This window comes from Nipponia nippon, unplaced genomic scaffold, assembly GCF_047370975.1.
Source record: "Nipponia nippon isolate SJK-2023a ecotype South Korea unplaced genomic scaffold, ASM4737097v1 scaffold_4, whole genome shotgun sequence".
Lineage (NCBI taxonomy): Eukaryota > Metazoa > Chordata > Aves > Pelecaniformes > Threskiornithidae > Nipponia > Nipponia nippon.
The window spans coordinates 47048147-47061047 of NW_028262358.1; the positions used below are offsets into that span (position 1 = coordinate 47048147).

Consider the following 12901-nt stretch of genomic DNA (forward strand, 5'->3'; position numbering starts at 1 on the left):
TGGCCGCCCCCGCCCTGCTGGCCGCGCTGCTGTCGGTGCAGCCCAGGGTACGGCTGCGGAGAGCGAAGGCCCCTTGGCGACACCGCCCTGTTTTGGAGAAAGAGAAAACGGCCGCAAGCGGCTGCTGCCGATCGCTGGGGCCGGCGCTGCGCTGGGCGCCGGCAGAGGGCGCGGCGGAGCCGTTAGGCTCGCGCTCAGCCGTTGCCCAGGGCGGGAAGGCGGCCGGGCCGCGCGGGGCCCTGAGGGAGGCGGCCGCCGCGGGCCCGCCGCGCCCCGCGGGCGAGGGAGGGTTGTCCCGCTCGGCGGCCCGTCGGCGGCGCCGCTGCCCTGGTTACGGGTCGGCCGTTGGGCGGCGGGGCCGGGGCCGGGCCGCGGGGCCGTGGGACCCCGCGCCGCCAGGCGGTGAGGACGCAGCCGGTGAGGCGGGGGCTGCCCCCCGTGGTGCTCCGCCGCGGGGCCCGTTTCAGCCGCAGGATGGAAAGTGACGGGGACCGTTGTTCTGGAGGAAGCTGCAATCCTGACGTTGTCCGCGAAAAACGCTTGTTTAAATCCAGACTGTCAGAGTCCCTTGTTCAGCTGGCGTGTAGTCACCATTACTGTGCTTTCCCTTTGAATCGAAATGAGTTATGCATCTGGAATACGGCGACTGCTCAGGTAAAAGCAGAATATATCCCTTCATAGGCTGCTATTGCAGAAGAAGACTTAAAAGGAAGACATAAACAAAATATTTGAGGGTAGTGTAGGAGTGTCAGGTTTCACTTTAATGCTGGGAAGATTTAGCATTTAGTATGAGTTTTGTTATTGTGATGAGAATAATATAAACTGTTGTGGTGGCAGCTAAACCACCACCCAGTCTCCTGCTTGCTCCTTCCCAGCGGGATGGGGGAGAGAATAGGATGGGCAGAAGTCAGAAGTCAGGTTGAGGTAAAGATAGTTTCACGAGTGAAGAAAACAGGAAAAAAGAAGTGATACAAAGGCAATCACTCACCATCTCCTACAAGCAGACCGATCCCCATACAGGCTTTAAGCAACGACCACCTTAGAAGACAACCCCCCAGCCCCCCAACACCTTCTTCAGCCAATACCCTAGTTTTATTGCTGAGCACAACATCATATGGTAGGGAACATTCTTTTGGCAGTTTGGGTCAGCTGTTCCTGCTGTGTCCCTTCCCAGCCTCTTGTGCACCCCCAGTCTGTTTGCTGGGGTTGGGGCGGCCGGGACAGAGTGGGAAAAAGAGGAAGCCTTGGTTCTGTGCAAGCAGTGTTTGGCAACAGCCAAAACATTGGCATGTTATCAACAGTTTTCGTCAGGAAGTCCAAAGCGCTCCACCATGCAAGCTGCTATGAAGAAAGTTAACTCCATCCCAGCCAAACGCAGTACAGCTACACTGCAGCTGATTAAGTGATTTTTGAAACAATAAAGAAAAAATAGTTATTGTTTTGTTAATTATATGTACGTTACCCATTTGTAATTTTGTATTGTTCATAATCTTAGTTTGAAGTGACTCATTTAACTCTTCTTTATGTACATTTGTCAGCCATTACGTTTGTCAGGACATCATTACTCAATTTCCGCGCTGTCATTTGGAAGTAAAATCAATCCACTTCTAGTCTGCTCTGCTTCTCGTGAACGTGTGATAGTGTGGAATCTTGATGAATGCACACGGAAAGTGCAAGAAGGTAGAGTATTATTTATATAATATATACATATTTTATATATATATATAAAAGAAGTGATGCAAGGGCAGTCACTCATGACCTCCTACAAGCAGACCAATGCCCAGGCAGTCTCTGAGCAACGACCACCTTAGAAGACAACCGCCCAACACCTCCTTTTCTTCCACTACCACTTGCATAGAAAGATTGTTATTTCTGAGTAGCATGCATTAGCCACTCAGATTCCGCAGCCCTCACCGTGATAAATAGTGCTTTATTTCTCTACTGCTCTCCTTCGACAACGCCAAGCTGAACCAGGCCCGCAGTCCAGCCGGTCTGGCCATCGTACCTCCTCAGGAGACCCGCCCTTAACGACGGCCGCTCTCCCGAGCGCCCACCGGACCGGACGCCCCCGGCGGCTGCCGGGCCCCGCGGCGGAGGCTGCGCTGGGCCGGGGCTGCCAGGGGCGGGCGGCCCCGGGAGCTGGCCAGGGTCCTGTGCGGGAGTAGGCGAGTGCTGGCAACCCCAGGGGAAAGGCGGAGAAGCACTGCAAAGGCAGTTAAGTTCTGCCGCTGTGGGATAAAAGCGACAGCAAAATTTTCAATCATAACAGCACTGCATAACTAAGCATGCAATGCCAAAATAACTAAACGCTACCTTTTCTGGAATATCTGTAGGACTGGGGTTTTACATCCTGCTTCGTCTGGTCTGCCTCTCCTTCTGCCTCTGTCTGAAACTGTTGTCGGGGGGGGGGGGGGGGGGGAGCAATGCCAGTATCTGATCTGGGAGGAAAGTGCATGAGTGAAAGAGAGTTATGATGACCTAACACAAAGAAAGCAGAAGTTCTAGTATCCCGGCCACCATCTTGGTTTGGAGCCTCAACTAATGGAGTTAGATTCTAGGGAGCAGTGCTAACTCCTCTTCAAGCTTAAATCGACTGGAAAGTAGAAGAATAATGAAAGAGAAAGACAGGGAGCAAGACTCCCAGAGTCACGACTCACTGAAGTTCCAATGACACTCTGTCCAAAATACATTGTTATGGCATGATAACTGAGAGGTATTACAGTCCCCCTTTGATGTCAATATTGAGAGTCACATGGCATTGTCCAACACTATTAAAAGTTTCTTCCTCATTACCTGTAGCTAGAGACTTGCCTATGATTTAATGTGTGGGAGTTGTCTCTTGTACTCTACTCCACGCTGATTTTGCAAATCTACCTATTATGAAAATTAATGTTGTAAAGAAAAATGAACATTTTAAGTGCTTTTATAATAAATGCCAGTATTGCATTGTAATCCATGTAAGAGTAACACAGCAACTCAAAGCCCCATAAAATGGGACTATAAATTTGGAGGAAACAAAAACGGCAGTTAGAAATAGACAGCAGCAGACAGATAAAGAGTATGTGTAGTTTTAATGCAAAGACATCTGAAAGCCAGATTCTCTGCTGCTGGATTTTCTTCTTTCTCTTTTTCTCTCTATCCACAGGCAGATGCTGTATAGTCTTTCTTTCCCCAGTCTGTGCTCTGCACAGTCTTGGCATGTTTTCTCTGACCATGTTCTTATTAACTATATCAAAGTGGTTAAGGAGTTCTTTGTGTGAGCCATCTCTCCATCCTGGTAGATCTTGACAAGTTAATCAATTGTGGAAACACTCCACAGCATCTAGGATAAAACCTAGAAAAGGACACCTGTAGTTGTTGTGCCTGTATCCTAGTTAATTTATTGCCTATGAAATCCTTAAATTTAATGAGATGTCCAAAATCTCCTCACATAGTTAAAGGCAGCATCGTAAAATAGGGATTTGCAGAAACCGGCCTGCTTGAACCACTGAGATGACCAGAAAGAAGTGGTGAAGAGAGGGATGAAACATGAGCCTGTTCTCAAAGCTAGTCTATGATATTCAGTGGTGTACTTCCTCTTTCAGCCCTTTGCCACAGAAGGATTAAAACCAAGAGAAAGAAAGTCCCCCTTCTTGATGGCTGAGTGCCTGGGATATTCTCCTGGAAAAAGCATTTTTCAGACCCCTGTTTTGCTGGGCTTCAGTCAGGATTTCTTGCCTCCAAAATGAATGTGTCGCTACTGGGTTCCTTGGGCACATCACCCTACTCCAAAAATCCTGTCCCTGGCAGTCTTCGATGGAAGTATGATTTGATGGGCACACTTATTATCAGTATCTCAAAGAGTACTGGATCATGTCTAGGCAACATGGCAGATGGAGGAATCCTGCTGGTACATAGTTCTGTGCTTTGCTTTCCGATAGCCTGGTATAATTAAACTGTGGGTTGTTCTGTACATCTTCCTGGCAGAAACTGGGGTACTTCTGTGGTTAGATAATTGCTATGAAAATTTTCTAAGAATCTCACTGCACCAGAGTTTTGTATTTCATTGAGTCTCAATAACAATAAAATTGCTGCAGGGCTAACACCTCGAGGAATTGTTATAGGAACTCTTTTGGGAATGGTTCTTCATGTAAGATTTAATCCGGATGATCAACAAGTGGCAGTATGTGCTGGAAATCAGATCTACATGTTAAGTGCAAAGGTGAGATACCATTCTTTGTAGCCATGGTGTTGGTATTGCTTTAACTTATTCACTTTCAAGTAAAATAATGATAGAGAAATGTCAGAATAATTAAGTAAAAGCATTAATTTTTATCATATAGATGGAAATAAGTATGAACTAATGCTTGATAATGCATCATATACCAGATAGAAGACTAGATCTAAAAAGTTGAAGTGAAACATCATCTCAATAACTTAGAAGAAGATGACATTCTGAGGACATCTGAAAAATTACTCCTATATCATTCATTCTGAAGAAACAAATGTAATGTGGCATTGCCAGCAGGATGACATACAGGGCTGCAGTTTCAATAAGAAAAATCTTATTGAATTAATATTTTAAATTCAAATCTGACAATTTTTAGAAACAGTTATTAATTATTAAAACATTTAACTAATTGTCATTTTTAGTTTGAAATCTAATCTGTTTTCATTTTGAATTGACTAATCACAGAACGAAGCAATACTAGCTGAATTGGATGGCCACCTGGCTCCAGTGACTGCTGCTGAGTTTTGCACATGGGAGAAAAGTATGCTTATATCTGTGTCAGAAGACAGAACCTTTAAGGCAAGGAAATTGTAGAGCTGCACTTTTAAAAAATATAATTTAGTGAATATGTGAAGTAATCTTTTTTTCCCTTTAAATATATTTTCTGAAGATTAAGCAAAAAACATCTTCAACTTTATAGAGATCAGGACATTGTTCTTAGAGCTGGCTAGGAAATTATTATAAAAATTAATTACTCTTTTTCAAAAGAACAATGCAGGTTTTGTATATTCAAAACTTTCTACAGTGAAGTGTTAACTGGTTATTATTATAATCTGGCAAATGGAAATATTTTTACCAGTTTGGCTGTAATGAAGTGTTTCAGTGTGCTGAGATGAATGAAAGCATTTTATTTTGAGGCTGCTGATATTGATTGGAATTTTCCCTTTTGGGAATATTGTTTTGGGTTATTGCATGCAATGGCTGGGTTATTACATACTGGTAGGATTTTTTCCCAGACAGCATTTTATATGATGACACCATGGAGTGCTGCTGCTGTACATGATGACAATTGAAGACAACTTAGTAAGGGGAAACAAGGAGCCTGAGTGAAACCAGGTGTATCTTCCAGGAGATACTGATGTGGGTACTTTGATTAGATACAGTTTAGTCTACTACTGATTGTCCTCTATATGATTCTAAACATAGCCCAACATTTGGTTCTACAAGCTAAAGTAAAATTAAGGTTTGCTATATCAAAGGTTGATTGTTTTGTTTTTCTAAATTTAATTTTTATGTAACTCTGTTCTGGAGAAAATGTGATTTTGATTTTTGTCCTGGTCTTGGAAAAAAAAAGGCAAAGATTGAATTGGAATTTTAGGAAATACTAATAATTCTGACTTTCTGATTGATTGTTTCTTATTTAGTTTATGTTGATCTAAGAAATTAAATCAAGGTAAAAATGACTGAATGAAAAGATCTATATGCTTCTTCATGTTAATTGAATGAAGACTTGATAAATTATACAAAATCCTCGTAAATAAGTTTTGCTTTTTTTTTTTTTTAACCTCAATAAATGTTGGGACTAAAAGCACAATCAAATGAAAATATTTTGCAAGTCTCTCAAATAATTTAGTAAGAAAGTCTTCAAGTTTTATTTTCTTTGCCTGATTCTGCAGATCAGGGGTAATTCCCTGAGGGCAGCCATGATGGGGTCTATGATAGTTGGCTCCTGTGACTGCAGGAATTGCCGTGTCCAAAACCTTATGCTCCCCTAGCCCTTTTACTTGGCTAAAGAAATGGTGAAACAGGTGAGAATCTCTTCAGATAAATTTATGATAAAAGATCTTAGGAAACAGTTTTTCATAAGAATGATGTTTACATTCAGAGAAAAATGAAACACGAACAAAGAGAAAAGCTTGGGAGCTAAACGAAGGTTCACAGCCATGTTTAGAAAGCAGGGACTGTCTGGCTGTAATTTTTTCAATCATCTCAGCTATGATAGTGTAGATAAATGTAGTGGAAGTATTTGTGGAGAGGAAGGCTTACAGAAATAGCAACATGAGAGGAAAAATTTGGTTTCATTTAGCTTTCTTAATCAACTATTAAGCATAGAATACATCACGTAGAAACAGTCATGTTAATAATGAAAGTTGATTTATATGTGGGTCTATAGACCATAATAAGTATCATTATTATTAATAATGACCTCTTATCCCAGAGCCCAATATGAAAATTGTGAAATTATGCAAGATCCCTGTGTGAAATCTAGAACCAGTTGAAGTATGTCTTTTAATTAATTTAGCTTAAGTCATTAAGAGATCAACCTAAGCAAAGATGACAATAAGTACTTCTAAGTACTTCGTATATCCATACCAGGTGAGTTTCACCTTTTTCACTAGGGATACTTATCAATTAAACAAAACCCTACGTAGTTAGAAAAAAATGCTGAAAAAAAATCCTTACCATATTGCATCCCTTTCAATGGTTGCATTTCTCTGTTTTCACCACATGATGGCCGTTGAAATTTGTGTTTTCCTTCAAGATCTAAGTAGGTGCTTATCTTTACTTTTCTTTTTCCTAAAGGTGTGGGACTATTCTACTGGCCAGTTAATATATCAGTCAGGAGTATTAACGGGTATGTTTTCTTTTTTATATATACTTTTTCAGAGCAAAAAAATCCTCTCTCTAAACAATAACATAAAATTATTATAGAAGTATTTAGTTGATTTAGTGAAAATAGTTCTAGTAGACTAGGTAGTAGTAAACATATCCTTTAAAGCCATTAGTAAATATATTTTCCTTTAAAGTGTGCTTCTGGGTAGATAGTTGTAGTGTGCTTTCATAAACAGCTCTTTTTGTACGGGGTGTGTATGTAACTTGCCATTTACTGAGATACGCAAATGAAGCTCTCTTGTAGCTACAGTTCCACTGTCTGAGTACTATGTGCTTGTTTTCCTTCAAGTTTTGTATATGACATGGAAGGAAATACTTTAAGTATACCATATGCAGATTTATTAGCAGCGTGTGTAGCTGATGACATATATTGACTTTAAAGGTGAAAGCTACTTCTGTGGAAAGATGAGAGCAAAAGGAGAGAAGAGGAGGAGGGCAAGTGCTGTCTCCAGTGCAGCAGGGACCCCTCTTCCAATAGCACTTTTCCTACGGGACCCATATAGTTTTCAACAGGGCCTGCTCAAACTCCTTGTTGGTTGCTCCTGCTTGTGGCGCCGTTAGTGGTGATTGGAGCACACTTTGGGGGCACGAGCTGCGTGGAGATTGGTTGTTAAGCTTTGTGCATACATGTTATTGGATGACTTCACATGAACTAAAAGCTAAAACCACATGGTAGGAAAGGAGAGGAAGAAGGGGTGATTTCCCCCTGGTTGCCTGTGGCAATTGCTTCCCTTGAAAACCTGCCTTAACTGCAATATCACGGTTTGCAGGTGCAAGGCCATGAGAATAACAGCATGGGAACAACAAGGGAAAACTTCTGCCACAGGGGCTCTGAAAACCATGCCACAGCCATGTGGGTGACAGGTTGCAGAAAGCCACTGCCATGGCAGCTTGGGTGAAAGGCAGGCCACAGACCTGCAAATGGAAAGCCCTTAGCAACACAAATGCTAAGCCACACAAAACATTGTGCAACCCTAAGAATTGCTGTAAGGTTTTTTTTCCCCCCTTCTTTATGAATAGGAGGATTCAATTTTGAATCGTGTATTTTAATTAAATACCTGATTTGTGTCTACTCTGGAAATAATTTTATCTTTTTTGAAGCAGCATTTCCTTTGCTAAGTCTGCTCATTGATGAAGAAAATAAACAGATTATCACTGGATGTGCTGAGGGACAGGTAAGAATTACCCATTAAACTTAGTCTCTATGTCGAAATAATCAACTGTTAGTAATGTATCTGTCTACAAAAAAGCTTCACAATCTGCACACATGTTTTGAACTGTTGCAGCAGTTATGTTAGTAAGCATAATTCAATGCTTTGAGCATAAACCATGTATGGTATATAAGACATCTATTACAAAATGGAAACTTTTTCCTGAAAATCATAAAAGTTTTTAAGAGCACAATCAGTGGTTATGTAAGAGGAGAACACTGAGAGGCTATAAATATATCTGATTTAAAAGAAAAAAGGATTCTTCTATTTTGGCCAAAGAATGAAACACATGACAATAAATGGAAGAGACTATGATTTCAGCATGTTGGAATTCTAATCAAAATGTGATAAGTGTGAATATGCATTTCACCTCCTCTTTAATTTAATGTTAAGAATATATTTACATGAGATTTTCCAGCTGTTTTCCTTCAGTGTTACCGTTCAATGAATTGTGAAGAAAATTAAAGATTTAACTATAGTGGTGCCTAAAAAGAGAAAGGTATAAATGAAATTCATGTACATGACTCAGTGAGCAATTACATGCAGGTTACCTTTGATTTTTATTTGTGGGAAATAGTCTATGAGGAGTTTTTTTCAAAGACATAAACATATGGGAATTAATTAGATGTGCAGTTCAAATTGATAACGTCTGCTTTTGCTAATATTGAATATATCCTTTGATAACCTTAGAAATGCATATAATTGAATTTCTAGTCCATGGCGAGATTCCAGATACAAAAATTCATTAGTTAGTTACATCAACAGTTTTAAATACTGGACCTTTAGTTTGTAGTCATGTAAGCTTTATGTTTAGTGTCGAAAGGTTATTGCAATTGTTTTTTTTTTTTTTTTTATTGCAGCTTTGGATCTTCAGTTTAATCAGTGATCATAATTACCGTTGTGTGGCACATATCAACTTAAAGAAAAAGCAGGAGAAATTCTATAATAAAGTGTGGAAATCTGGACAAGAAATAGGTAGCACTGTGCTTCTAGAATGCTGTTTATGGTATATTCTGGTTGTTATTGGCTACTGAGTATGTGCTTTTTATTCCATGAGAATTTCTTATAAGTGATAGAGTTATAAGTCTCAGACTGTGGCATGGAATTCTTACTGAAGGTGATATGAAGTTGGGTATTGGCATATCTGGAAAGAATTATTTGACATATCTGGACAGAATTATGCATGTATGTCTGTAATAAACTCTTGGCCAATGTATCTGCTTATAAAACATTGCATGACGTGAACTATTAAGTATTTGTTTTTTATTGAATTCATTGCCCAAGGCTTCAGTGAGAACAGAAACAGTGCCTAAAAATTCATCCATTGTCTAAGTGGAGTACCTTTTCTCAGCTACCTTTGAAGCTTCTAGGAATCTCTTTTGTTTTTTCCTTTTTTTTCTTTTTCTTTTTTTTTTTTTTTTATCCATACCAGTGCCTCCATGATATGGTATTTCTCTGGCTGTGGTATTTCTAGTGATATAACACAGAGTACTAATAAGTCTATAAAGACTGCACTGATAACCTCAGCAAGGTGATTCCACGTTCCTAAACGAGGCATTCAGAGTACCTGCACACTAGCTGAAGTGAGTTGATGTCCTCCTAAAGGCAAGCAAGAGGGAGCTTTCTTTAGGGAAAGAGATCTGTTTTCCCTTGCTTGCTCTTTTTCTGTCTTCAGTGACTGTTGTATTCTTAGCTGCCCAGTGGTCCAGCTTCAGTAATCCTAAGGTCCTAACCTAATGAGAAAGACTGCTACATTTCCTGTTATTTAAAATATATGGATGTCACTTTGATCTTTAGATGTTTGAGAGTGATGCAGTGTCTGTGCCTAATGCTAAATTCGGTCCTAGTAGTTCCTAGGTGTGAACTGCGCATGCGTAATGGATTGGAGACTCCTTGGGAAGATGAAACTGAAGTGGCTTTCCATCTTGGTTTTGGATTATGTTGTAACTTTAGTGTCAAGGGAATTTTCAGGCTATGTGGAAAGGTAACCAGCATATTTAAGGGTTGTTGGAATATGGCTTTCAGAGTCACTTTTTGAGATGAACGCACCTAAATTCTGCCAAATCCTTTTCAGTTCTTAGAGTAGGCTCTTTGGATTTTATCTCTAGGTATTTGAAAGAAGACGGTACTAAAAATAGCATAATAATGAGGAAAGGTATTTCAAGAGGGCTGGCTCTTAGGATATATCCATCTTTTGAAAGAGAAACTTCTTGAATGTGGTCTTAGTTCATGCTACATTACTACTTTTAATTCTGTCTTAAATCCTGTCTGTTTCTCTTAGCTGGTATTGTTGATCGTCTTTCTTAGGTGAAGGGCAAAATACTTCCAAGGTTTGCAAAACAAACAACATGAGACCAGAAGGATCAGTGGAAACATCATTGCCTGTCCTCTTAATTGAACACTGTGACTTTTTAGTATGTTTCCATAATGAAGAAAACATGTAAGTCCTTTAAAATACCACCATGTGTTTGGCTGGAATCTATTCATAGGAGTTCCTATTGGTTCTTGGATTATTTTCACTGGAACTTACTATTTTCTTAAAAATGCAACAGGAAAATCAGAGAAAGTATTCAGTGATCTGCAAGTTTTGGTGGACTACTCTTAGGCAGCATACACAAACTGATACAAAGTTAAAACTGATTTCTAGTCTGAAAAATAATTGTACAAAAACGGCATTGGGAATATCCATTTTAGCATTTATTGATACCAGTTGATCAGGGAAGATCAGTTAAAAATAATTAAGAAGCAAGTTACAATTAAAAAGCCAAATTTATTTTTAGTTTGCTTTCCTAAGGAAATAAGTCTGATGAAGTCACTCTGTGCCTGTGTCAGCTTGCCTTCCAAATTTAAATACATTTTGAACTACATAACCAGTTCTAGCCCAGCTTCTGTCAGAGAGACAGACATTTCAAAGCATGATGTTTTTACTCCTTCCCATGGAAACGGTCAGCCAGGCAAAGGAGAGATACCTAAATTAATCCTTATATTGCAATTCTTTCCTGAAGAGAAGTTTAACCATATTATCAGGCACCTGGGAATCTGTTCAGGATACTGCCGCAAGAACCATCTTATAGAACAACTTGGGTTTGTCGTTATTTATAATTGTCATTTGGATAAATTTCTCAGCCACATCATGTTTTAGGAAACACTTGTTCCACCCTTTGCCCTATGGTGGGTTGTACAGGTATAACTGAATAATCCTCTGGTTAGGTATATAAACAATTTTTTATAAACAGAGAAGAAAAATATCCAGCAGTCCTGGATCATTTTGTTTGTCTTTATGTCAAATTGAAGTAATTATTAACAAACAGTTATTTTCATGGTGCCTACATTTTCAGAAGGACTACCATTGAGAGGAAGGAAGTGGTGATTTTTAAGATGTACATCTCAGACATACTTTAATGGAATGACAGAATGCTAAGGCCAGAAGATCATAGAATCATAGAATCATAGAATCATTAAGGTTGGAAAAGACCTCTGAGATCATCGAGTCCAACTGTTAATCTAACTGCCACGTCCACCTCTAAACCATGTCCCTAAGCACCACATCCACACATTTTTTTAACATTTCCAGGGACAGATATTGCACGACTTCCCTGGGCAGTCTGTTCCAATACCTAAGCACTCTCTCCATGAAGAAATTTTTCCTAATATCCAATCTAAATCTCCCCCAGCACAACTTGAGGCCATTTCTTCTCGTCCTGTTGCTTGCTACCTGAGAGAAGAGACCAAGCCCCACCTCACTACAACCTCCTTTCAGGTAGTTGTAGAGAACAATAAGGTCTCCCCTCAGCCTCCTCTTCTCCAAACTAAACAACCCCAGTTCCCTCAGCCACTCCTCATAAGACTTGTGCTCTAGACCCTTCACCAGCTTCGTTGCCCTTCTTTGGACACTCTCCAGCATCTCGATGTCCTTCTTGTAGTGAGGGGCCCAAAACTGAGCACAGTACTCGAGGTGCGGCCTCACCAGTGCCGAGTACAGGGGCACTATCACCTCCCTGGTCCTGCTGGCCAACTGTTCCTGACACAAGCCAGGATGCCATTGTCCCTCTTGGCCACCTGAGCACACTGCTGGCTCATGTTCAGGCGGCTGTCAACCAACATCGCCAGGTCCTTTTCTGCGAGGCAGCTCTCCAGCCACTCTTCCCCAAGCCTGTAGCATTGCCTGGGGTAGTTGTGAGCCAAGTGCAGGACCCAGCACTTAGCTGTCATACAGTTGCCCTCAGCCATTGATCCAGCCTGTCCAGGTCCCTCTGTAATACCACACTCAAATCATCAGAACTTTTTCTTCATCAAAACTATAGGTTTGGTTTGAACTACAACACATCTTTAAAGATGGCTACTTTTCCAGTGATAAAGAATCCACCATGTCCCTAGTTAAGTTGTTCCAGCAACTGACTCATTCCATTTTACTTCTGATCTGAATTACCCTCTTTTCATGTAGTTATTGGCTCTTAGTATGTTTTTTATTCTGATAGTCTAGAGCCAGCTACTATCGAGTTCCCTCCTTGCATAGCGAATTATAGCTCATGAACAAGTTACCGCTACACTTCTGGATAAATAATTTGCGCCTTGTATAAGGCATGTTTTCTGTAACATTTTTAACATTTTCTTTTGAACTTTTACTGAAATTCAATCTCAATTCTTTTTCAATGTCCTTTTTGGACATGGTTGCTTGAAATGGATCCACAGTAACAGGTTAATGGAAATAATTTTCTGAATTGAGATAACATCACTTTCCAATACCCACCTGATACTGCCTGGCATTGTACATCTAAGGACTATTTACCCTTTCAGATATCACATC

General features: G+C 40.4%; 1 protein-coding gene across 1 annotated transcript in view; it reads left to right on the top strand.

Annotated features, from left to right (window-relative positions):
- The first annotated feature begins 474 nt into the window (after window positions 1-474).
- Window positions 475-12901, top strand: part of WDR27 (WD repeat domain 27) — a 73612-nt gene continuing 61185 nt past the window's right edge. Inside the window, exons 1-8 of the mRNA XM_087776155.1 lie at window positions 475-654; window positions 1539-1680; window positions 4077-4201; window positions 4676-4789; window positions 6794-6845; window positions 7985-8058; window positions 8955-9069; window positions 10402-10534. Of these exons, the coding sequence (XP_087632281.1) occupies window positions 475-654; window positions 1539-1680; window positions 4077-4201; window positions 4676-4789; window positions 6794-6845; window positions 7985-8058; window positions 8955-9069; window positions 10402-10534 (935 nt within the window). The remainder of the gene's footprint in view (window positions 655-1538; window positions 1681-4076; window positions 4202-4675; window positions 4790-6793; window positions 6846-7984; window positions 8059-8954; window positions 9070-10401; window positions 10535-12901) is intronic.